The 24,541-nt window shown below is 36.3% G+C and overlaps 2 protein-coding genes and 1 long non-coding RNA gene across 15 annotated transcripts in view; 1 reads left to right on the top strand and 2 right to left on the bottom strand.

Moving 5' to 3' along the window:
- Window positions 1-15,903, bottom strand: part of LOC147873991 (uncharacterized) — a 24,549-nt gene extending 8,646 nt beyond the window's left edge. Inside the window, exons 1-5 of one of the 7 annotated variants that reach the window (XR_002543530.2) lie at window positions 12,702-15,903; window positions 9,412-9,556; window positions 8,852-9,020; window positions 8,027-8,144; window positions 1-6,638 (exon numbers count right to left, since the gene is read on the bottom strand). This is a non-coding gene — a long non-coding RNA (uncharacterized LOC147873991). The other 6 variants (XR_002543528.2, XR_002543529.2, XR_015534951.1 and 3 more) reach the window with 6 other exon arrangements.
- Sec20 (vesicle transport protein Sec20) lies at window positions 10,108-24,439 on the top strand. The gene is made up of 5 exons (XM_022067112.2): window positions 10,108-10,248; window positions 11,965-12,149; window positions 19,450-19,560; window positions 19,663-19,784; window positions 21,006-24,439. The coding sequence occupies exons 1-5, from the start codon at window positions 10,171-10,173 to the stop codon at window positions 21,191-21,193; spliced, it is 684 nt and encodes a 227-aa protein (XP_021922804.1). The 5' UTR covers window positions 10,108-10,170; the 3' UTR covers window positions 21,194-24,439.
- The window catches only part of LOC110831275 (cilia- and flagella-associated protein 58), a 135,937-nt gene continuing 133,892 nt past the window's right edge, over window positions 22,497-24,541 (bottom strand). For 5 of the 7 annotated variants that reach the window (XM_087347900.1, XM_087347901.1, XM_087347899.1 and 2 more), the window contains 2 exons: window positions 24,431-24,541; window positions 22,497-22,698 (listed from right to left, as the gene is read on the bottom strand). In XM_087347900.1, coding sequence (XP_087204026.1) covers window positions 22,669-22,698; window positions 24,431-24,541 — 141 coding nt within the window. In that variant the 3' untranslated portion in view covers window positions 22,497-22,668. Of the gene's footprint in view, window positions 22,699-24,430 lie in introns of those variants that run through there. The other 2 variants (XR_015534948.1, XR_015534949.1) reach the window with 1 other exon arrangement.

Genomic DNA, 24,541 nt, shown 5'->3' with positions numbered 1-24,541 from the left:
CCATAACCATATACAACACAGCTAATACCAACATAGAGATTGGAATCTCAGTGTTTAATGTTGGCAAAAGTCGAGGCTTATGACGTCACGTGTATATTGTCCTACCACCTATCCGCAAGTGATGAAACTCCTTTAAAAAGGCTCTAGGGGCAAGTCGACAACTTTACCTACTACCCCACTCCCCCAAACCGTTATCAACGCCAGTAGAACAATTTTAAACATCTGAAGTTGCCTTCTGGGATATTGCACCATGTAATCTGGTGGAAACTAACCGATGTTTCAAATGTGCTTTTGTTATAAACACTTCAGAAATGGCATTCAATGGCACCAAACTAAATAGTGCAATATCCCTGAAGATGAGTCACCATCATAGTACCCACTAAGAACCTGAAATCTCAGCTTTACAAACTTCATCCACGAGATTGCAAAGGAACATCTCCACTGCTGCATCAGAACTGGTTAAAACTAGTATAACTACACTTTTGTGCAACAGGAAAAGTTTCTTAGCAGTTCCTTTCACAATTATTCATAAGCATTTTGGACACCTCAGGTTGGGCAAACTTGAATGAAAAATATGTTTCCATTACAAACATTTATTTATATTCAACCTTATAACTTCAATTAAGAGTTTCCACTTGAAAGTCACCTAATATATTACAAATGACGTTTAACACACAGTAATAGTAACATTTATAAAAATTCTTCAGAATTGCTACTTTAGCATGAGAAAAACTATGTCAGTAAACCAGAGAATATTATTCAATTCTTAAAGGTTTTGACGACGGTAGATTACACTTAAAATTATTCATTGTCAGGACTTTTTCTATCGTCTATTCTTTAAAACTCACAACGTTTCAGAGGCTGGTTCTATCTCCATCTTCAGGTGAGAGGTACCTACTCTGTTCGGTCCCTTAGATAGAGCTAGTATCTGTCAGTGGACAATATATATCGTCCAACTATGTCAACATATCCACCCGAGTACAGGTTTTATCAGCAGATTATAATACGTATATGGCAAAATAAAATTATTAGACCGCTCAAAAAGTTCTAAAAAGACCAGTAATGAAACCGCAATAACTGACATCAAATCCAAACCAAAAAATGTTGGCATCCAAGTCGTCGTAGGACATTAAAACCAAACATAAAAAATCCACTACTAGCATCCTATGTATGGGAGGATATGAACCTACCACTAGCGTCCTATAAGCAGGAAGAAACATGTCACTAGTGCCATTTTTTTTTGAGAGATATGAGCCTACCAGGTAACTTAGGACCAATGCTGTAGACAGTTATCAGTATCTACTAAATTACACTATTGCTGACTTCCGTGTTGTCATAAGAATCCATGTGGGCGAAATTTCCAGACTGGGTTGACTGACGGGCTCCGTCAAACATGCCATGTGAGCCGATTCTTTGTACTTTCTATAAGTACCATTTCTTTTGATTTGTAGAATCTTGACATCGTTCCAACTTATGTGATGGTCCTCCTCATAAGCATGTTTAGCCAGTCTTGATTTCTCCAGTAGACCTTGCTTGAAGTTGTATCTATGTTCTTGAAGTCATATGGCCAGTGGTCTTCCTGTTTCTGCAATGTAGCTTCTGCCGCATTCATATGGTTTACAATACACACTGTGTCGTTTGTTGTGAATCCCTTCTTGGTCTAGTTCTCATAAGTGGGTCCCTGAGGGTGTACTTTTTTACGAAAATTGTTCTAATGTTATTGTAATGTTTTTTATCTCTTGTAGTAGATGTTATATTGTCGTTGCTACCAGGTAATCTTGTAGTTGTAGTAGTAGAGTTCCAGATAGGTTTTCTATTGGTCGGGATAATCAGTTGGTACGGTGAGGAAGCTAAGTCCCTCACGCAGGAAGCTTTGAGGTGAATCAGCAACAACCAGCGTCCACGTCCAAGTAGAGTTTATTTAAAGAGTAAGCTGACGTTCCAGTGAACAGCAGTGATAGAATAGTAGTCATAGAATAGTCCCTCTTCAGCCCAGATAGTGGTTTATATAGGATCAAAAAATGAATAGTCATATTATGGTAACGGAAATGAGGCAATTCCCAAACAGACCCTGTGACCGTAGTCATCTTGACGGCTGAGGGGTCCGGATGTCCTCCTCAAGATAGCACCAAATTTATGTATCCTTAGTGTGAGATTTATACATCCGTTATTTCCCAAAACATACTAATTTCTACTGATATAAGTTATTCCACTATCTGGTCTGTTCATTCCGTGACTTACATATTGATAATAAGATGTCAAAGGAATGAATACATAATTATTTAGGAGGGGTTCAAGGTACATAGTACAGTACATATTACATTATATTGATTTGCAATGCATTTAAATTTCTCGGAAACAACCTTTATATATGGAATAAACACCAAGTCAACAGGCTTTATTTCGTTTTCTGGACAACTTATTCTCTTGGAAGTACTAATAACTGAATTTCATTCATTAATGATGGATGGGAAGATGCCTTCTCTAATTGATACATTGACTAATTCTACAATTGATTTTATCATGTGAAGTACACATTTATTCAGTAAGAAAGGTAAGATGTCATGAAGTCCTGCTGATTTGTTATTATTCATGCTCTGGATTAATTTTATCAATTCAGTCTCTGTTATTTCTAATAGGACCAGTGAATCATTTATGCTTGTTATATTATTACTAGTTTGTGGATGCATAAAATTTTTGTCTAGTATGAGTTTATTTACAGTTTATATAAATGTTTTGTTGTATATGTTACACATTCTGCTCGGACTTGAGACTATTTCATAAATTATATTTAATAATTACTTTATTCAATTCGTGAAGGGCTCTTTCAAAAGTATTTTCATCATTGAAGATAATAACCTGGTTGTCCGCAAACATGAGTGTCTTTATAAATTTATATGCTTTTCCATATTTCCATATATGTTTAAAATATTCAGCTGCAATTTCCAATGTCTCACAGCATTGTTGAGGTATAGGTTAAATAAAATAGGGGATGACTGCATTTTTGTCTAACTCCTAAATTAATGATTGCAGAAGACAACTCTCCTGTGTTCATTCTGATGCATATGTTTGTTTTATCATACATATTCTTTATTACTTCTACCAGATGGTTAGGGATACCCCTCCTATGGAGAATACTCCATAGCTTCCGTCAATCTATTCAATCAGAAGCTTTCATGTAGTCCAGTGTTGTGCAACCTTTCTACAGTCCACGACTGTAATATAGAGACTTGCGGGGTGAGGAGGTGGGGTGAAGGTTGAAGGAGGAAAGATAGCGTCTGCCTTTAACAATCCAGACTTATTGCATTCCTTGCAAGTCTCAAGATTACATTCGTGGACTGCACACTCGCAGCACACTAAATATTGTCGAAGAGTCATAGCAGCACACACCAACCCCATTTTGCGTATCATGGAGGGGGGGGAGTAGATGGTTTATGGCATTGATTGGCTGCGACTTCTTATAAATTGACCCCAACCGAAAAATGTTCTATTTGATATTCGTAATTATCCATCTTTATTATTATGTCACTTATTTTAAATAAATTGAAATATAATATTTCCTCCTGTTTGATCCAAAATTTATTAACTATGTATAAACATTTAAACTTAAAGATACTTATTTATATTCGTACACATTATAACTGTCCTTCTTCGGTTAGTTGTTTGCTCCAGCTAGCCAGGGACTCAGGGTCGTTCATGGGGATCGAATATGTAACGGAGAGATAATGATTGACTGTGAATCTAATTGTACCTTTATTTCAAACACAAGCTTACGAAAGTTTTAACCTTCTACTGTTAAGAAACTCTCCACGACTGCCCAGACACACTTCCCGAATGCTGCTCCTGGCTTACTCCCCCAAGAGACCACATGTGAGTCCTCCCCCTACTTTCTCACTTAACACAGCCGACCCTTTGTTTTTAAAGAATTTCAGCCAGCTCGCCCTTGCAGCGTTACTCCATAGGACTCTAATGTCTGGACGGTTACAACGTCGGCTGCATAAAAATACATAGAGTGGCAATAAAAGTAAAGGGGAGGTACACATGTTTTGCTGCAAAGTGTTTGTGTTGTTTTCCAATTCCATTTAGTAGATCTTGTCTGTCCTCAGTCTGCCCGATCATAATAAAGAAAATGAAAACTGAGATAGAGCAGAAAACAAGATTAACAATTATTTATCTCATTATGGTTATAATTCTAATATGAGGTGAAAATTTTGTGGCACACCTAGATGGCCTCTGCAGCATACCGGTGTGTTGCAGAACACCTTCTGCACATCACTGACGTAGTCAATAAAAAAGAGGTGTACAGTGAAACCTCGATGCATCGTTTTCGGCGGGGGATGGGAAATAAAAACGATGAATGCGGGAAAACGATAGATGCGGGAAAGCATTAAAAATTTAAAAAAAAACAATGTTTCTCTTTCAAAGTTACTTCTTTTTACCAAAAAAGTCTTTAATGGACAACTGGTTTGTTGAAACTTTACGTTTTAGACCAAACAGAGCACTTTCCACGTTCAAAATGTTTTCTTCGTCACGTTCACTAATATTAAGAGCATAAAAGAACGACTTCACTTTCGCCAATGCAGCGAGTGCTTCGGCAAAACTCGGCAAAGCTTCGGGCTCGCATTCGTCGTCTTCCTCTTCCTCACTGCTCCAACCCCCTTTGCGGACAATAACATGAAGAATGGAAATACTATTACTGCCGAACTCAACGAAGACCCTGAACCGCTGGAAACGAGATGAACCAGAAGAATGAAAAGTGCCGCCAGCCTTTCCTTTGTACTTGTAATAAAAGCATTTGTGAAGAAATTCACACTGCACATGCCATCTGGCATCGCTGGAACGAAATATGAGTGCACCCTAATTAAAATCGTAAAATTTCTGACAATGCGCGCCGCCATTCTCTCCAACTATCACCCCTGCACCGCTGACCCTCATTCCAAAAGAATGTGCTGGTTACCGCTACTGTGTATTCCAAAAACATTATGCGTCTTTCGGTATTAATTTATCTCTAAACCCAGCATTTTAAATTCTCAGAAACGATCATTGCGGGAATATTGTGGGCCGGGACTAAGATTTTTGAACGATCGATGCGATAAAACGATAGTTCGAGGAACGATAGAAGCGGGAAAATGTAACATTATTTTATATGGGATGTATTCGGGACCGAACAAAACGGACGATGCATCCGGGAAAACGATAGTTCCGGGAACGATGGATAGAGGTTTCACTGTAATTCATGGTTGAATTCTCTATGCTTTTTGATGAGCTGTTTTAGAATAAAGACACTATCTGTACAGGACGTTTCCTCTTCTAAATCCTGACTGTTCTTCCAAAATAATGGCTTCAGCTATTATTTGTAATTTAGATGTAAGAATTTTTGCATATATTTTGTATATGTCATTCAGTAGCCTTATTCCTCTATAATTTTCACATTTTGTTCTCTCTCCCCTTTTAAAAATTGGTAAGATTTCAGCTTCTTTCCAAATTTCTGGGATACATCTCTTCTGCAAGCAGTTATTTAGGAAATTAAGGAAACTTGACTGAACTTCTACCGTAGAATATTTTATCAGCTCTATGTTAATTGTCTGTTCTTGGACTTTTCCTTTTTTGGTTCTTTGAAGAGCTGTCTCAAGTTTCCAGGTCGTAATTGGGTCCACCTCTGAGAGGAAGCCCAAAATCTCTGGGAGAACATTTTCATCTTGACCTTCTTTTGTCCACTGGTTTTTAAGTTTTCAAGCCATACCTTACCATGTATTACCTTTATGTTTGCACAATCTCAATGTGGTTTATTAAGATGTTTTAATATTTTGTAAGCATTTAGTTGTCGTCCATGGACATCATTCTTGATGTTAGATATATAGGGATTCCAGCTTTCTTACTCAGTGGATCATGCCAGGTATTTTGCCTTGGCTAATTTTTGTTTATAATCTAGAAGATGAGGAAGTTTGTTTTAAGCCAATACCTTATTTGCCTGCTTCTTATCCCGGACCACTGCTTTTAGCTCTGGGTTCCAAGTATACGATCCTCTTTTATAATTGTGTTCTTTGTTGAGTATTTCAACCAACCGTCTCTATTCCTCTTCAATATCATCACTAGATGGGTTGCAGTTACAGATACCAGTTATTCTTCTTTCGTACATGTTTAATTTTAGTCAATAACATAAAATGGTCTGACCCTATATCACTGTAATAGCTGCATAGATTCTTGAGAATGAAGGGTCATATCACTCACAAAAATAGATAAATAACATTATACACTGATGTATAAAGTGAAGCCTTCATGACAACTGAAGCTGATGAAAGACTCTCAGGTTACCAGCCATGCCAGCTGAATGGTGAATAAATCACCATTCAGCCATCAGACACGGCTGGTAGAGTTCGATCCAGCATTTATGGCCACTGACCTTGTAGGGAGAGCCCAGTATGTGGACCACTCAATGAAGATAAGTAGGTGAGGGACGAAGTAACGAAGCAATTAAGATTGCCACTTCTTTCCATCAGTCAGTACAGTCTGTGTCAGTGCAAGTGGAAGCCTGATATTGTTGTCTTGCGACTGTGTTGTGTTAAGATGCCACCTGTTTGTTCCAAGTTAGGTTCCAAAACATTACACAGTCAGAGCTGAGAAATTGTCATGAACATCTGCAATATTATGAAAAGAGAGGCAAGAAGTAAAGATAAAGTGACTTCGCCAGTATACTTTAAAGAAATACAAAAAGTGCAGAAAAGCGTGTCAGAAGCTACTGGAGTGTCTGAAAGGACAATTAGAAGGTTTCTGGAAGAGCGAGAAGAATGTAAGGAACAAGGCACTTCATTTGGAAGGCCTGCCAAGAAGCATGACGTCCTTAAGCGAATAACTGAAATAGACAACTTTGATAAATATGTAGTTCGGCATCCATAATTTCTATGCACAGGAGGGAACTGTTCCAACAATTGCTAAATTACTTGTAAAGCTAAAAGAAAGCATTAATTTTAAAGGTAGTTGTTCAAGCCTCAGAAGAATTGTTAGGGACCTCGGTTTTAGGTGGAAGAAGACCAGGACAAACAGAGGGGTGCTCATTAAAAGGCATGATATACGATCTATGCGCGTATCATGCCTGACTGCACTAAGAAGTACAAAGCCGATGGACATCCAATAATATTTGAAGACGAGATTTACATTCATGGCAGCCTTACCAGACCGAAGAATTGGACTGACGATAGTGATTCCGGTTTGTTGGTGCCAACATCAAAAGGTGAGAGACTTATCATTGTTCATGCTGGAGGAAGAGCAGGCTTTATTTCAAACGCACTTCTCAAATATAAATCTAGGCAGAAAACCGGAGATCACAATGAAATGGACAATAAAAATTATGCCTGCTTGGTTAAAAACAATGCTAATACCAAATTTACCACAGAACTTTGTTCTGGTCATTGATAAAGACTTGTATCACAACACTCTGATAAACAAACCAACGACATCTAACTCATAGGACGAAATTAAAGCCTGGATATTGGAAAGAAACATCCCATTTTGTCACAACATGTTGAAAGCTCAACTGTATGATTTAATCAATTTAAATAAGACAAAGCACAAATGTTATGTGATTGATAAGATTTTGACAGACAAAGGGCACATTGTGCTGAGACTGCCATTGAACTTATTTGGGCAAAACAATGGGTTGCAAGCAAGAACACAACATTTAAAATAAAGGACGCCGAGCAACTGTGTTGCCAGAGATTCGAAGAAATTGGGCAAGAGGAATGGGAGAATGTATGTAAGCATGTGGGAAAACTAGAACAAATTTATTATGAGCTAGAAAGCATAATCGAAGACACTATTGAACATATTATAATTGAAGATAATGGAGTGGACAGCAGCGGCAGCAGTGATTCGAATGATACGTCAAAAAGCGAAGGTCTGTCAGGAGTGGAAGAATTGGAAGAGGACAGAAAAGTTGTGAAGAAGATAAAATTACCTAATACTCTATGCAGTGTTAATTTTCTAGTGATGTGTAGTGTAGTGAGATCGAATTTCCTGTGTTACATACCGTGGTGATATTTTATTTGGAGTGTATTGATTGCAGCCTGCTGCCATCCCTTCCAGGAAACCTCTGGTAAGTGACTTGCTCCGACGTTCCAATTCACAAAACGCAGTGGCTAAACACGCTGGAACCAAGTATAACCTGAGAGTCTTTCATAAACATTATATGGTGTCATGAAATATAAATCAGTGGAAATGCAATATATAGTAAAACACTTTTAACATCCAACAGAAAATCATTACTGTAACTACAAGAGTAGAGAATTATTAAAGAAAATTAATATATTTCCACTTACTAACAAATACTCTTATTACAATCATTCATTGTGGATAAATTTAAAAGAAATTCAGATATTACATGACATAAGTCAGAGAGAAACAGAATGTATGGAATAGAATAAATAAAATATAAATATGCATAGAATCTGTTACATTACTCATATTCTTTAGGCTGAAGTAGGTAACCTGAACATTTTAACAGTCCATTAATGACAGTTAATTTTTATCTATAAGTGATCAAAAATCTTGTGTCAAATCAAAAATTTGGTTAGTATTCCATACAATCCCCAACTGCAGTATATTTTTGTCAACATAAGCTGCTGAACACTATATTCTTCTCCAGAGATGCAAGATCATGCCTTTTTCTGCTACTGGCTTCCAAGTGCTTGATATCATTGTCACTTTCTTCAAGTCATCTAACATCTAATGATGCTCATATCAATGGTTTCCACAGACATTCTTTCAGCAATTTAGTAACTACTATTCACTTAATTTCAGGCATGGTATTACGTCACGTGATGGGTATATTTACAGTTAGTATGCAACTACTTACCCTAATATTTGCTTTGGGCCAGTGAACTACATAAGGGTCTGTTGTCACTAAATGGGCAACAATGTGTCTTCCTTTGGTCAACACACATTCCTCCACTGAAACCACTGAAGAGGTTATCAGCCTCTTGATATACTTATCTGTGGTCAGATAAATATGGTGCAGCCTCCTCCTGAAACAACCATAAAAGGAAATGAGAGGGTGTCCACTACCATATAAGCTGCAATTACAAAAGAACAGTGATTTTGTTACAGTAGTTGTGTATTTTAATTACATTCTTTCTTACAGAAATGTTTTCACCACAGATCATATTTGGGATACACTGATCTGCTTTTCGAATTATGCTATTTAAATACACATATATATTATTTCTGTGCCATATCCTACATTACGTGTATAATCCTCTACAAGATTGATAAATATTAAATTACAATGTTATTTTGCTGATCATAACTAAATTCTGGGAGCAATAACTTGGGAAAATTGGCCTACTTCATTCTCATTAAATACTGCCTTAATAACAAAGTATTATAACTGACTGAACACAAAACACTGTTCATTACCTGCAGACACCAGATGGTTATGGCCTGCTGCAACAGTTTGTGGCTCATCACTTTTGCTTAGGTGGTCTTTTCAGTTGTTGTAAAATCACTTTCTGAAGTGTGACTCCTGCATACATACTTATTATGCAGCATTCTTGTACTCTTCCTGCCCATAGCAATATAAAAGCATAAGATCCTGTATTACAACTAAACATAATTGTTCATCAGTCAAGACAAACAAACTTGGCAAATAGTGTGGAAGTTTGGAGTTATATCAAAGAAATTTTAACGTAGAGGCAGCTAAACTAAATCGTGATTGGAATAACAGATTTTTAGGACTAGCTGTCTGTAATTGGCAAGTAGTCTTTGTAGTTCTGCACGTAATAGCTTATTTGGTATTTGTAAACATTTAATAGTGCTCTGTTATAGGTTATTTAGTACCAAAAAAACTGGTTATTACGATCATTATAATAGAAATTTTCGTACGAAATCCTCACGCAACACGAAAATGAAATAATTACCAGTATACCAGAAACTCAAAATGATAACCTCTGAGCTTACCTTCCTATGGGGAGGACAATATGCTTATCGCTAGGTTAACTATGCATGTCACGTTGGCAAGATTGCATCTTACATCAGTTTTGGCGCTATGTTATTGAAGAGTTAAGCTGTCTTCGTGTAACGTCAGTCGCAGACGATACTTCCCAAGTTTGTCGCTTAAATGCAGTAAAGTAGTATGATAATTCACGTTAACCTAAGTTCCGAAGTACTAAATAAAATATGGATGACAATCACGTTGTAGATGTTGTAAGACAAGAGATTGTGAACCATAACCTACTTATTAAGGCCCTGATTCAGGTAATTTGTTTTATGTAACATCCCGTATTGTTGATATATTTATATATGCTATGATGAATTCGTATTAGTTATATATATATTGCTTTCATTGTCATTTTATTGTCACCCAGCACTTTACAATGTGTCGTAAAATTACCGAATTTATAAATTGCTAGATACGAGACCATGACACCAATTTAATTTTAATTTGAATCTCTATGAAGCTTAACAGATAAATTTTATATTGGTGAAAGAATCATGTGAACAGCATGTCTTTGTTACTCTTCTGTGTTGTAATGCTGTGTGGAGTTGTAGGTAGATACCAACGTTTCTGAGAAAGTACTGCCTCCATCTTCATCCTGAAAATGGAGGCAGTTTGTTGATCTGAAGTGATGGTAACACCCTGCAAGTCCACTTGGCATTACAACTGAGAAGACAAGCATTGAGAACCTCAGATTTGATATGCTCCTGTGAAGACTAGTTTTGACCATATAATATGTTCCAAAGAAAATAACTATTATGTTTTGTTCTTTGGGGGCAGTGTATTACACTGTCGAAATCTTCTCAGAGTGATAACTCTTTCCAGAGCAACTGTCCTACTGTTCAGCACAGCTGCTCTGGAAAGAGTTATCATAATCTATTTTAAGGTACATTTCAACATTTGCCTGCAGAAACTAAGGAAAACCATGAGAAAGCTTGGTAAAAGTAGCTGACTACTCAGCTGTGACATTTAGTTTGGAGATGGGTGAAGGAGGGGGTATAAAGTGGGAACAGTTGACATGAACTGTAAATCACCAATCAAGTCAAGGTTCCAAGTTACAGAGCACACATTTGTCACTTTTGGCAATGTACATTCTTAGGATCATATTCTATCTACCATAACTTGAAAATTGTATTGTAATTTTGTTAGAGTTGTTATTTGAATGATACAAAAAATCTTGCAAAGATTAAAACAGTATAAAATAATTATTTTTGGAATATGTGTTGATGAGTAGTTTTCTCTAACTAACTAGATGGCTTAGGGAACCCAAAGTTTCATCACCAAATTAACCAGACCACTCCACTAGTCCCTGTTCTGGGCCAGCAAAATCTGATTGCCTTCAACTCCTATCTCCCATAGATCCTACTTGATATTATCCTCCCATCTATGTCTAGGTCTCCCCAGCATTCTCTGCCCTTCAGGCTTCCCTGGCCAATACCTCTTGCCCCATCCATGTACATCACATGCCCTGCCCATCTCATTCTTCTTGACTTGATCACTCTGACAGTGTTGGGGTGGAGTACAAATTTTTAAGCTCATCATTATGCAGTTTTCTCCATGCCCCATCCTCTTCTCTTTTAGGCTCAAATAACCTGCTCAACACCCTATTCTTAATCACCTGCAATCTGTGTTCCTCCCTCAGAGCAAGAGACCATGTTTCATACCCATACAAAACAACAGGCAAATTTATTAATTTGTATATTTTAATCTTCAGGTTCTTAGAAATCAGACAGGAAGACAAAAGTAGCAAGCATTTCCAGAATTTAGTCTCCTAACTTCCTCATGAATATCATTTGATTTATTATTGTTGTTCCCAAATATTTGAACTTTGTCACACATTCAAAGGATTTGTTAGCCACCCTAATATGATTTTGCCTGCCTGTCTGCTGAAGGGATACTAACATGCATTTATTTCTAGGCCCATATTTCTAGTAGCTTCAAGTAGTTTTCTTTGCTGGTGATAAATTTGTTTTCAGGATATCTATGCATGTCCAGGGCCACTTGAAGTTTTAAATGAACTGAACAGAGAAGGTCGATATAAGATTGGGATTCTCAGAAAACATATACATCACTTAGAGGGTCTTGCCAAAGAGCAGAAAAAGGAATCAGGAAGAATAAAGCTTTTGAAGGAAGTGGAAAGCCATCAGCAACAACTGACAAGGTAGAAGACAGAATTGTTACCATAAGTCAGAAATGTAACATGTAAAAATAGTCAAGACTTCATCAATAAGTTGCATGTAAGATCACAGATAGAAGTATGTATGTTTCTGCATTAAGAAAATTGCTTTGCAAGGTGTGACTTCTCATTTTTATATGCACTTGGTTCTTAATTTCGTGTTCTCATTTTCCATCAAATCTTTATATGTGAGTTGACCCTGTTCTGCTCTTAATATACTAAAATTAAATGTCTTGTGCCTTACTTAATGTAATAAAACACAGTGTATAAAGAACATAAATTAACTAGTCTGATATCATTATGTACACTCATTGAATTTAAATGGTGTGGCAAAGGGTTAGAATTAATTTATTACAGTTTTATATTTTATCCATTTATGTTCTTATTGCAGTGGGTGCTTTTCTCATGAAACAATGTTACCTGTGCCATTGAATATTAAATGAAAGATAGTTTTGAATTTATTTAACTAACTAAAATAACTAACACAAATAATGGCAGCTGAGTTTGAATGTTTTTGCACATCTACTGTTGACATACCCTTGTGATGACATCTACTTCAGAGAACTGGTGTGTCAAGTATTCAGTCCTTCAAGCATAAAACATCACCAATCCATGTTCATGTTGATCACTTGTCTCCATACAGCAGAGTCCTTGAGATGTTGACAGTCGCTCAGCTAGTCAAATTTCCTGCCTTTTATGGAACTCAGACTTCATTATCATGTTCAAAAGTGACCACAAAAGAAAATGTATGATGCCCTGTGTAACATTTCATAATATGTTGGTTTTATATGGGTAGGGTTTGTTAGCCCCTCCAAACCCAAATGGTGAAACATTTTTATGTATCTGATGAAATTAACATAATCATGCTGGGGAAAAAAGATTATGTTTCTGTTAACTCAAAAGGTAAGAAGGTTCATGATGATGTCTGTGTAGTCTTGTAGAAATTTACTGACGTTTCAGAGGTCTTTGCTGTTTCCAGTCATTGATGGGGGCAGCAAAGACCTGTGAAATGTTGGTAAACTACCAGACTACACAATGCTACAACCCTGAAGACAGCCATTTTCGTACTTGCTGCTGTGAGAGCCTTAAATCCTGCTGATAAGGTTCATCTTCAGGAACAACTGAAATTGTGTAACCTGAAAGAGGCCTAATTCAGTTTTAAGGAACAGAATACTGAGAGTTTGTAGGATGTTAAAAGTTTGCAGAGTTATGGCCAAGAAACTGTGTGTTGACTGGAGCAAGTGCATGCAGTTTGCGTATTCCATTCAACAGAATGTTAAACACGATTTAAAGTTCAAAATTGTATGTGATTAGATTGTACTGGAGCATCATATAGTAGTTAAATTAGAAAACATTATTATTAGCTGTCTTCATACAACTAAGTAATACACAAGCACATAAACACTGATCATATATTTAATATTAATAGGTATTTTTACTATGTGACATGTTTTGGACACATGGTTTTCAATAGACAACTGTCTATGCAACTGTGTTATACTTTAGCAGTGATTAAAGGACATAAAACATGTCTATAAAACCTTGTGAGAACATAAAAACATACAATATCTTTGCCATATGGTACCAGACATAAATGTGTTTAGTTGGGTTCCATGACAAGAGCCCACATGAAAATTACGCACAAAACAAACCCCACAGTCATAAATGCTCACATGAAACATGCTCACACGGAAAAATGCTCACACAGACAAATGCTCACACAACTTATACCCTGAGGTTGGCCTGGGGTTTTCATGTATGATAACTGTTTTGTGAAGACTGCCATGGACATTTCTTTCCTACAGTCACAGACTGAATTTGCCGTGATTAAAAATTATATGATATGACACAAAGTAAGTAAAAACTTGTGACAAATGTTTGTCCAGAATTATTTGTAATGTGCGAAGTGTAAGTTGCTACCAGGGAGACTGTTATATATGTCTAGGACTTAGAACCTAATCATACACTGTACATAGATTTCAAGACAACACCATAGACAATATATCTTACAGACGGAGAATGACTACTGACACATCAACTGTAGAAACAACTGTCTCGTAGTGACTTCCTCAACTCTTTTGCTGAAGAGTTAAACATCCTGCTTTGTCAATCTTTAATAGCATGATGGCAGTCATGCTTCTATAAGAAACTGAAGTTGAAACTTAAAAGCAAAGAAATTGCTGTTATCTGTAAATTTTCTGGAAACAAGTAATACATTATACAAGATAGGTACAAGGTTATTGTTGGAACAATGCTGAGGCAACTCTTCATCCACTTATGACTTACTAACAAAATTAAATGACAGGCCATGCCACTTTTGTTCTTATAGTGGACCTGCAGAGTGAGAAAGTGTGCCCAGCCACTAATAGGATTATTAAAGCATAATGAATTGGAAAGTACAAGGTGTATATAAATTACATTTACAACTCTATTCATGAATAAAACCTAACATCTTCTCCCCCCATGTTTTCCTCATCATGTACATTAAAAAAGCCAGATCCTGAACACAGCCCTCTCAAGGGCTGACATACAAATTCAAATTATATATAAGTAACTAATATACTTTAAGAAACAAAAAAAATTCTCCCCTTCCAAATAAAATTGTTCATCTCCAGTGAGATGTAAATATGGCACCTTCAGATCAGAAGTAAAGTGTTTACTGCAGGACCTAGTCCCACGTCATGGAAATGTCATTAACATTAATTCATGTTTTCTTCACATTAGGCAGACATGCTGAGGTGTTTCCTTAATTTACATCTTGCACAACTAATTGTAATCAGTGGATGGTACAGAAAAGCCACATACGGACAAATACAAGGAGATTACAAATGATTCGAATTATGATGCTCATCATACACTTACATTACTTCCAGTTTCAGACCTACAAGATTTTAAGTGCTTTATTTTTGTTGCACAGAGTTTACCATGGCCATGTATTGTGGGTCCCTTCTCACCACAGCATGGTGTGTCCTCAGGTTGCAGATGGAGGAGACAACCTCCAGATATGGAGGGTAGCTGCAAATATATTGAATAAGCAGTCACAGAGAGCTGACAAGGGGTGGTCCTCCAGCTTGGGGGTTGGGCGTGAAGCTAACAGCTCCTCAGTATAAAAATAATAAATTGTTACAAAATGTTACACATGGCCTCGGACTGATTCTTTGGAACGACCTAAGCGAAAGAAAATGGACATGAGATTTGGCACTTGAAATGGAAGGATTCTGTATAGGGCAGGTTCACTGGGAACAGTTTCAAGTGAATTAGCAAGGTACGAGGTGCGATCGGAAAGTTTCAAGACTGCGCCTATAAAAACCCGTACACTTATCTCAGGTATTAAATTCATCCATCACCCTCGAAGTAGTTCCCCTGGGAGTGAACACAACGATCCCAGCGCCGCTGCCAAGCCTGGAAGCATCCCTGGAAATCTTTCTTTGTCAGCCTGTCAAGCACCATCTGCGATTCTGCCTGAATCTCTTCTATCGTCTCAAATCTCCTTCCCTTTAGCTGAATTTTCATCTTTGGGAAGAGGAAGAAGTCACACGGAGCTTAGAAAGGAAGTTGGGGTCGGTTCTTGCAAGATCTTTGAGCTCCTGACAAACGAGAAGTCGATTCTGCTTCTGGTCCTCAGACAGGATGCGTCGCATGTGGAGTTCTTCCTTTAGAATCAGCTGACAGGTCCCATAGCTTATCCCAACAATGTCGCACAAGTCGTTGATGGTACGACGTCGATCTTCGTGAATGGCCTGCCGAATCTTCGTAACATTTTCGGGCGTTGTGCTCGAAGATGGTCGTCCAGAACGCTCGTCATCATCGACAGAGGTTCGGCCATTTTTAAAACGTGAATGCCACACAAAAGTTTGTGCACGACCCATTGCGGACTCCCCAAATGCTTGCTTTAGCATTTCATAGGTTTCCGTATCCGTTTTGGCGAGTCTTTGGCAAAATTTGATGCACACGCCATTCCGAAATCGCAGGAGGGTCGGTGTAATGCACTACCAAAACGCCCGTAACTAAGAAACAAATGCTAATTCGATGATGCCGGCTGGCACACTGATTCACTATGAATGTAGGCCGCACCCCCTAAAGGCAGAAGCTCGTACTACATCCGGTTCGCCCGCTATTGACACAGTCTAGAAACTTTCCGATCGCACCTCGTATAAATTAGATTTAGTGGCAGTACAGTAGGTCAGATGGGACGAGTGGCACTGTACCTGCAGGCGATTACACATTTTTCTGTTGAAAGGGGGATGAGCATCATGAATTGGGGGACAGGATTGTTTGTACACAAGAGAATCATATCAGCAGTTAAGAAGGTATAGTTTGTTAGTGACAGGATGTCTTATATAATACTAAGAGGTCATTGGTGCATTATTACTCTTCTGAATGTGTATTAAACAGTGGAGGATAAAGATCATACAAAGTATGAGGTACTATAGCGTGTATTTGATCAAATCCCAAAGTACCACATGAAAATATTGTTAGGATATTTCAATGCTAAAGTAGGTAGGGAAGATATTTTCAAACCAACAGTTGGGGATAAGAGTTTACATGAAATAATTAATGATAATTGAATTTGAGTAGTAAACTTTGCCACATCCAAAAGTCTAATTGTCAAGAGTACTATGTTCCCATATTGTAGCTTTCATAAATTCACTTGGACATCTGATGGAAAGACGCAGTCAGATTTACCACATTTTGATAGATAGGAGACAGCATTCAAGTGTACTTGATGTCTGATCTTTCAGGGGAATAGACTGTGATACTGATCACTATCTGGTGGTTGCAGAAGTTAGGGAGAGGCTGGTAGTAAGTAAACATTCAATGCAAAAGTTTGATATGGAGTGAGTCAATGTGAAGAAACTAACAAGGCAGAAGGTGAAGAACAGTATGAGGTTAAAATCTCAAACAGGTTCGCAGCTCTTTGAAAACTTAGATGATGATGCAGATATCATTAAAGATTGGGAAATCATTAGAATATCAAAATGTCAGCCAAGGAGAGCGTAGGTTATTAAGAATTCAAACAGCATAAGCCATGGATGTTTAAAACTAAATAAAAGGAAAAAACCCAAATTGAAATTTTTACAGGATCCAAGCCAAATAAGTGCAAGTGATCTGAATGATGTATGATGAGAAGCTAGTAAACATTTCTGGAACAAAAAAAGGGAATATCTGAAAGACAGAATTATTGAGCTTACAACATATAGTAAGAACAAGAACATTAGAGGCTCATACAGAGGTGTAATTGAGTTTAAGAAGGGTTACCAACCTAGAAATAGCTTGGTAATGGATGAGAATGTTTGATCTGCTTACAGACTCCTGCCTGAACCTAGTCTTTTTGAGGTTGAAATCTCTATTGCAAAATTGAAAAGGTATAAATCACCAGATAGTGATCAAATTCCAGCAAAACTGATTCAAGCAGGAGGTGAAACATTACACTCTGAGATCCATAAACTCCTTAATTCTACTTTGAATATGGATTAATTGTCTCAGCAGTGAAAGGAGTTTATTATTATACTAATTTATAAGAAGGGAAATAAAACTGACTGTAGTAATTATCAAGGCACATTACTGTTATCAACTTCATACAAAATTTTATCCAACATTATTCTCTCATGGTTAAGTCCATACATAAATGAGGATCATCAGTGTGGGTAGGTTTCAATGTAATAAGTCAACTATTAATCAGATTCTTTTATATTCATCATATACTAGAGAAAAAATTGGAGTACAATGAGCCAGTATACCAGTTATTCATAGACTTCAAGAAAGAATATGATTCAATTAAACAAGAAGAATTGTACAGTAATCTCACTGGGTTTGGTATACCCATGAAACTAATTAGGCTTATTAAAATGTGTTCAAATGAAACCTAGAGTAAGGTCTGTATAAGTAAACATTTGTCTGACATGTTTCCCATTCAAAGTGGTCTAAAACAAGGAAATGCTTTATTACTATTGCTTTTTAACTTTGCTTTAGAATATGAAATTAGGAAGATCCAAGAAAATCAGGTAGGAAAAACTGAATGGGACACATCAGCTTTTGGTTTGTGCTGATGATGTAAATCTTTTGGGGAATAACATAAAGAAAAAACAGAAGCTCTAACTGCTCCTAGAAAGGAGATTGGTTTAGAAGTAAACACAGTAAACTAGGTGTATGATGCTGTCTTATCAGTAGAATGCAGGGAGAAATGTAACATAAAGATGGCTAATAGATCCTTTGAAAATGTGACAGTAACAAATCAAAATTTGATTCATGAGGAAATTAAGATCAGATTAAATTTGGGTAATGCCTGCCACAATTCAATTCAATTCAAAACCTTTTGTCTTCTCATCTGCTGTCTGAAAACGTAAAGATTAAAATAAACAGAACTATAATTTTGTCTGTAGTTTTGTTTGGGTGTGAAGCTTGGTCTCCGACACTAAGGGGGGGAACGTAGACTGGGGGTGTTTGAGAGCAGGGTGCTGAGGAGAATATATGGACCTGAGAGGGATGAATTACTAGGAGGATGGAGAAAGTTACATAATGAGGAACTTTATAAGTTTTACTTCTCGCAAAATAAAATTAGACTGATCAAGTGAAGGAGGATGAGATGGGCAGGGCATGTAGCCCACATGGGAGAGAAGAGGGTTTTTATTGTCAAACCAGAAGAAAAAATACCACTAAGAAGACCTTAAGTTAGGTGATGGGATAATATTAAAATGGATCTTAGAGAAATGGACTGGATTCATCTGGCTCAGGATAGGGACCAGTGGCAGGCTGTTATGAACATGGTGATGAATCTTCGTGTTCCATAAAATGTTGGAAAATTTTGAGTTGCTGAGTGACTGTTAGTTTCTCAGGAAGGACTCATCTGCATGGAGTAAGTAGGTAAGTAAGAGTTTAACATGCCATGAAAATATAAGGGAGTGAAGGTAAAGTCCTACATACTAATAATCTCAATACTAGATGGGGTGAGTGGTCAGCTTCATACTATTGTCATTTTACCCCCAAGGAAATCTCACCATTGCCTACTGGATAGGAGGATGGATGGGTCTCAGAGCTGGTAGTCATGGTGGGAAAAGAAAAGTCCTTTCCCCTGCCAGAATTCCAACTGTTGTCATCCAATCCATAGCCAGTCTTTTTATTGACTGAACTATTCTGGTTCATGATGTCACTGGGAGACAGGAATACAGTACACATGTGTTTAAGTGCTAAGGCAAGGAACATCCTACCATATGGATGTGTTTAGGCTGTGAGGGGTTTAGACAAAGAGAAGCAACTTTTAAACATCTTTTCTCTGATATTTCAGTACCCTCGGAGCATTTCAAAAGGCCAACATTATGTGTATGTTTACAATTGAAAAGTCCAACAAGGAGGAGCTTTTAGATGAAGGATCAGAAGAGACTATTTTACACCACAGGCAAGAAAGTATTGATATAGTGAAAGTATAATTTTTTTGCCTCGTGCTATTAAATTTACCAGTTGCTAATAAATATAATTTTATCCATGTGCTGAAATTCAGGCAGCGTAAGGATAAAGAAGGACTGGTCAAAATGTCATCAGATGTCACAGATCAGTTACTATCAATTAGTCGTCATTTGGCTGACACAACACAACGCAGTGCTGATACGCTTGAAACATTAGGTATGGCTGTGTTTCAGTTTGTTTATTATATATACATGTCTTTACAATCCTGTTGTTATATACTTGGTGGTATGTTTTTCTTTTTATTACTAAGGCTGCCATGAATAACTTTTAGAAGGAAGTAAAGGATGTCTGTGATGAAAAATTCATATTAAATAACCCTGCAGAAATGTGTGCTAACACAACAATGATATACATTCCCTCCATAAAACTGTTTTTGGACACCTTTGTGAAAATTTTCATCTGATGTTATGGAGCATGGTGAAATTGATACCAATTTTCTAATTACCTGAGAAAAATTGTGTGCATGTGTGTGAGCATGTTATCATTTACAAGTTTATAGTATCATGTAAACATGTTTTGAATAATGTTGCTGATGTTACATGTGCAACCATTTCAGCAGGAAGGATAAAATTAAAATGTTGTTTCCACCCACTTCTCTCTCTAACATGCAGCACTTAATGTAATTTATAGATTAAGTACTCATAGCTAATAATGGAAATTTAAAAATGTACTAACATTTTTTTTCTGGAGCAGAGTGATGAAAAACATATTTATTATTTTTTCACTCTGGCTAGGATGTGAATAAATGCAAGTTTTCATGGAATTTTTATATTCTGTACACTACTTTGTGTCCTGGTATGTACAGAAAGGAAATGCATCTGTAATTCTCTACAGTTTAAATAAACAGAACTTCCAGACACAGGCAGATCAAAAGTATATTTTATGCATCATTCTTGCTTTAAACTCTGCATTTAGCTTCAGGGTAGGAAGAGCCATATCTCCATAGAGAAGGATAATATGTAAGATCAGCCCAGACAGACTGGACATATTGAATTCACAGGGTTTCCCAGTTAAGTATATGGGCTGAGGCCATTTGTTGAATGAAAAAATTTAATCACTGAGGAAAAGACAGAATTTCAGTAAAACAGGAACAGTGAAAATTTAATATAGCAGCTTAATACAAAAATAAAAAAGTAGCAGTGAATGATACACAATTGTCAAGTGTTAATACATTTTCCAATTAATCCACGAGACATTACACACCAGCAGTAATCTATTCACATGACACATACAGGCACACACAATATGTTGATATAAATCAGTTGCTGTGCAAGTTGCAACATTTTACTTACAATTTTCAAGTGTCTCTGTTTATTGTTATGTATTTTAAAGTCAACAGAATTATTATAACTGGTCTGAATCTTTGCTTCATTTTAGCAAATTCAACAAGCAATGTTCAGGACACTCATGATGAACTTCAGACAACTGGAAGTGCCATAAGTCAATCTGGAAAACTACTTGCTAAATATGATCGTCGTGAATCCACTGATAAGGTTATTTTATTTTTAGCATTTGTATTCTTTCTTTTCTGTGTTTTGTATATAATACAGAAAAGATTATATTAATTTACATTGTACTACAGTCATTACTCTAAGTGTTTACCACATTGCTTATGTATAAGGATCAAAGTGCAGTGTTCACTGATTTGGTGAAAATCTGAAACGTCTTATAAGTTTATGATTAATTGTAGAAACAATGACATATATCAGAAAATTATTTATGCGTACAACTGTTTTGAACAGTAAAATAATTTCTGAAAACACTAATGTGGGCAACTATTCAGCTGCTGGAACATGTCTGTTCTTGCAAGATGGTTATTTTATTATTTCACAGTAGTATATTAACTTTTGTTAGTTATGTGGCATCAAATTAACCATACTAGAATGTTGCAGTTGATGAACTGGGAGAGATTCAGAAGCAATTGTGACTAACTTTAAGGTACTATCTCAGGGGCTGCCTAAGAGGACAGAAAAATAAGTCTCAAATCGTGGCAGTCATTTTACCAGCCAAAATTGTAAAAGTATTCTGTCTGAATTTGAGTCAGACATGGTGTCACTGTGCCAAATTGTGCACCACAATTTAAATGTGAAAATGAAATAAACATGTTTCCATAATTTGTAATAAGTCAAAAACTTATCAAATGAATCTTGTGAGACCTCTACTATTGTATGACTGTGGGCAGTGTTGAAAAATCAGTTATAAAAAATACTTCATATCAAATTCACAAATCAGTTACGTATGCTTCTAATGTAAGTGTTACTCCTATAAAAATCTTTGTTTATAACAAAATTTCTTTCATATAAAGTGTTTCATTTCTTGTCATCCTAGACATTTTAAGGAGGTTTGATCCCATACATTCACTCTTTTAATGTGGACTTATTTTAAAAATAAGATAACATTTGCCAATTATGCAACACTCAGCATCTTTAAACAGCAGCGCAGCAGTGGTAACAAATTGTAATTACATATATATTTCATGACCAAACTATATTAAAATTGACAACAGAAGAACCAGCTCAGCATTAAAATAATTATTGTTTCTTCAATTAAAATTTTGAGGAGGATGATTATCTTTTGTGCATGGTTAATATATACTGATACATCTCATTAAATCAGTTGCTACAACAAAGTAGAAGTATTGAATTGCTCTTTTGGACTTCATCCATCATTTAAATTACAGAATTATATTTTAAAAGATGAATTCTGCTTTCAATGTCAGGTGGAAAAGATATGTTTCACGGCTTCTCTGTCTCCCCCCCCCCATCTGATGATGAAAGCAGATTCCAACCTTCAAAATGTAATTTTATGACTGAATAATTTAGACAATGGACAAAGTCCAAAATATCAATTTAACACAAAAAGTAGTCATATGGGAACATTTTAATGTTTCTTCAGGATAAATTTATTCTTTTGTATTACAATATGTAGGACGGTTATCTACAGATTTCATTGGTACAGCCAATAAATTGAATCTAACCATGAACTAAGTCTTGCTATTTTTTATAGCATGCATAGTAAAATTATTGGCCAACTTACGTTCTCATTCCTTCATTTTCTGCACATGTCGTTTCTGAAATAAGTGAAATATAACTGTTGTGTACATGCATAAGAAACTTGTATTTTACATTAAACATGAAAGTCTATTGTATTCAAAGAGAATGTAGGATGGGACATGTCCAAACATATTCACTGATATAAGTGACAATGTTTTAAATATAACAAACTCCACAGTAGAGAATATTATTTTAAAAGTTACGAATTATTTAAACAGTCAAATTTTTTTCTACTTTTACCTGTCATATTGTTCACAAAAGCCTAGTTCAAATTTGTACCTTTCACAAACACTAGAACATTATTAAAAAAAACTGGTACTCTTATTGATTGTTATGTGGTTTCTGAATTGGAAATGTATGGGTAATTAACTCAAGGTTATGACAGGATGAATGTGTAGCACAAATGGGGGGGGAATTCATACAAAATTTGGATGGAAAAACCTCTTTCTTGGTAGTCACTTAACAAATCAAGAAGGGGATGAATGGAAATTAAGTATTCATGGCTCATTTTAAGGTAATATGTTTTTTTTAAATAGGGAATGAGGAAACCTTGAGAAATCTGTTAGGGTAGTCAATTTCTAACTGAGATTCTAACTAGGTACCTTCTAAATGGATACCAGTCAAAAACGTGAACAGTGTGATACTTAAACACATGTAGACATTTATAATATTATCAACTGGGGAGAAGTACTGACCACAAAACTCAGAATCTGCTGTTACACAGAACAGGTTAGCATAGTAATAATAAATATGATGAAAATTTTGGAAGTATCTGGGTCAAATCTCTGCTGCTCTGAGGCTTGGAATTATTTTCCTCAGTCCTGCCACACAAATGCAAATATACTGCAACTACTTCCACATAACACCAGTTTCATTCATGGCCATCTCGATAATCTCTCTCCACACATGGCAAAGAAATTGAAATTTCTGAGACTGCAAATAACTAACACCATGGATTAGAGTCTTTCTTAAGAAACTGACAGTCATAGCTACTCAAGAAATTACCCAACTTTGAAGAGACATGAAGGTTCATTACAATGTTCACAAAAGCCTAGTGACCCCTACCTGAGCCAGCTTACTACAGTCTGCACCATATTTTCAGAATAAAATAAATATAACAAAGGTGAAGATGACAGAGGCAAGTGGCAAATTTGTATGACTGATGTAAAGTAGAATTACACTTATCAGAAACTTTCACAGTGGCCTATGATGTCATACAGTCATCCTCTTGACCTCCTACAAAAGGATGGTAAAAGTGTAATAATTTGTGTTTATAAAAGTTCAATGATCTAACTCCCTTTCAGTCTCAAATATCATACAGGGGCAAGTGCCACTTTATTTCACATCATCTATACTATCCACATTACAGAATATACAAATTCACTTGACAAGTGGCAGAAAAAAGAGGATGATTGGAAACCTAGGGGTAGATAGGAGGGTAATATTAAAATGGATAATAAGGGAATAGGTTATGTATGTGTGAGCTGGAATGAATTCTCAGGATAGTGGTCACTGCTGAGGTATTGTGATGATGGTGATAAATCCTCAGATTCAATAGCAGCAAAGAATGTCTTGATAAGCTGAGTATTATTTAAAAAATCTACTGTTCCATTAAGTTAGTGAATATGAAATTTGATATTGATTCTGCAGTAATTTTAAGAAGTGTGTATGATTATAAGCAACTGTTTTTAAGTATTTACTGTTAATGACTAAGTTCTTTGGATATAAAATAATATATACTTGGTTTACCTGTGTAAAGTACTTTTTCTTCACATCCTGTAATTCTTTGTTTACTTTCTCCAAGTCAAATTTATATTCTGACACTTGGGCTTTGTACATGTTTAACTCAGACACCAAACA

This window comes from Zootermopsis nevadensis, unplaced genomic scaffold, assembly GCF_977971745.1.
Source record: "Zootermopsis nevadensis isolate Lab colony 2312 unplaced genomic scaffold, Znev_1.0 Znev_ptg000012l, whole genome shotgun sequence".
In the NCBI taxonomy this organism is placed as follows: Eukaryota; Metazoa; Arthropoda; class Insecta; order Blattodea; family Termopsidae; genus Zootermopsis; species Zootermopsis nevadensis.
This window is presented reverse-complemented; position numbering and strand designations above follow the sequence as displayed.

Bases quoted from the DNA above. Each gene is read 5' to 3' on its own strand.
- Sec20 (XM_022067112.2), top strand. From the start codon at position 10,171: ATGGATGACAATCACGTTGTAGATGTTGTAAGACAAGAGATTGTGAAC. The intron at 10,249-11,964 runs GTAATTTGTTTT...ATTTGTTTTCAG, and splicing joins TTATTAAGGCCCTGATTCAG to GATATCTATGCATGTCCAGG. The intron at 12,150-19,449 runs GTAGAAGACAGA...CTGATATTTCAG, and splicing joins CATCAGCAACAACTGACAAG to TACCCTCGGAGCATTTCAAA.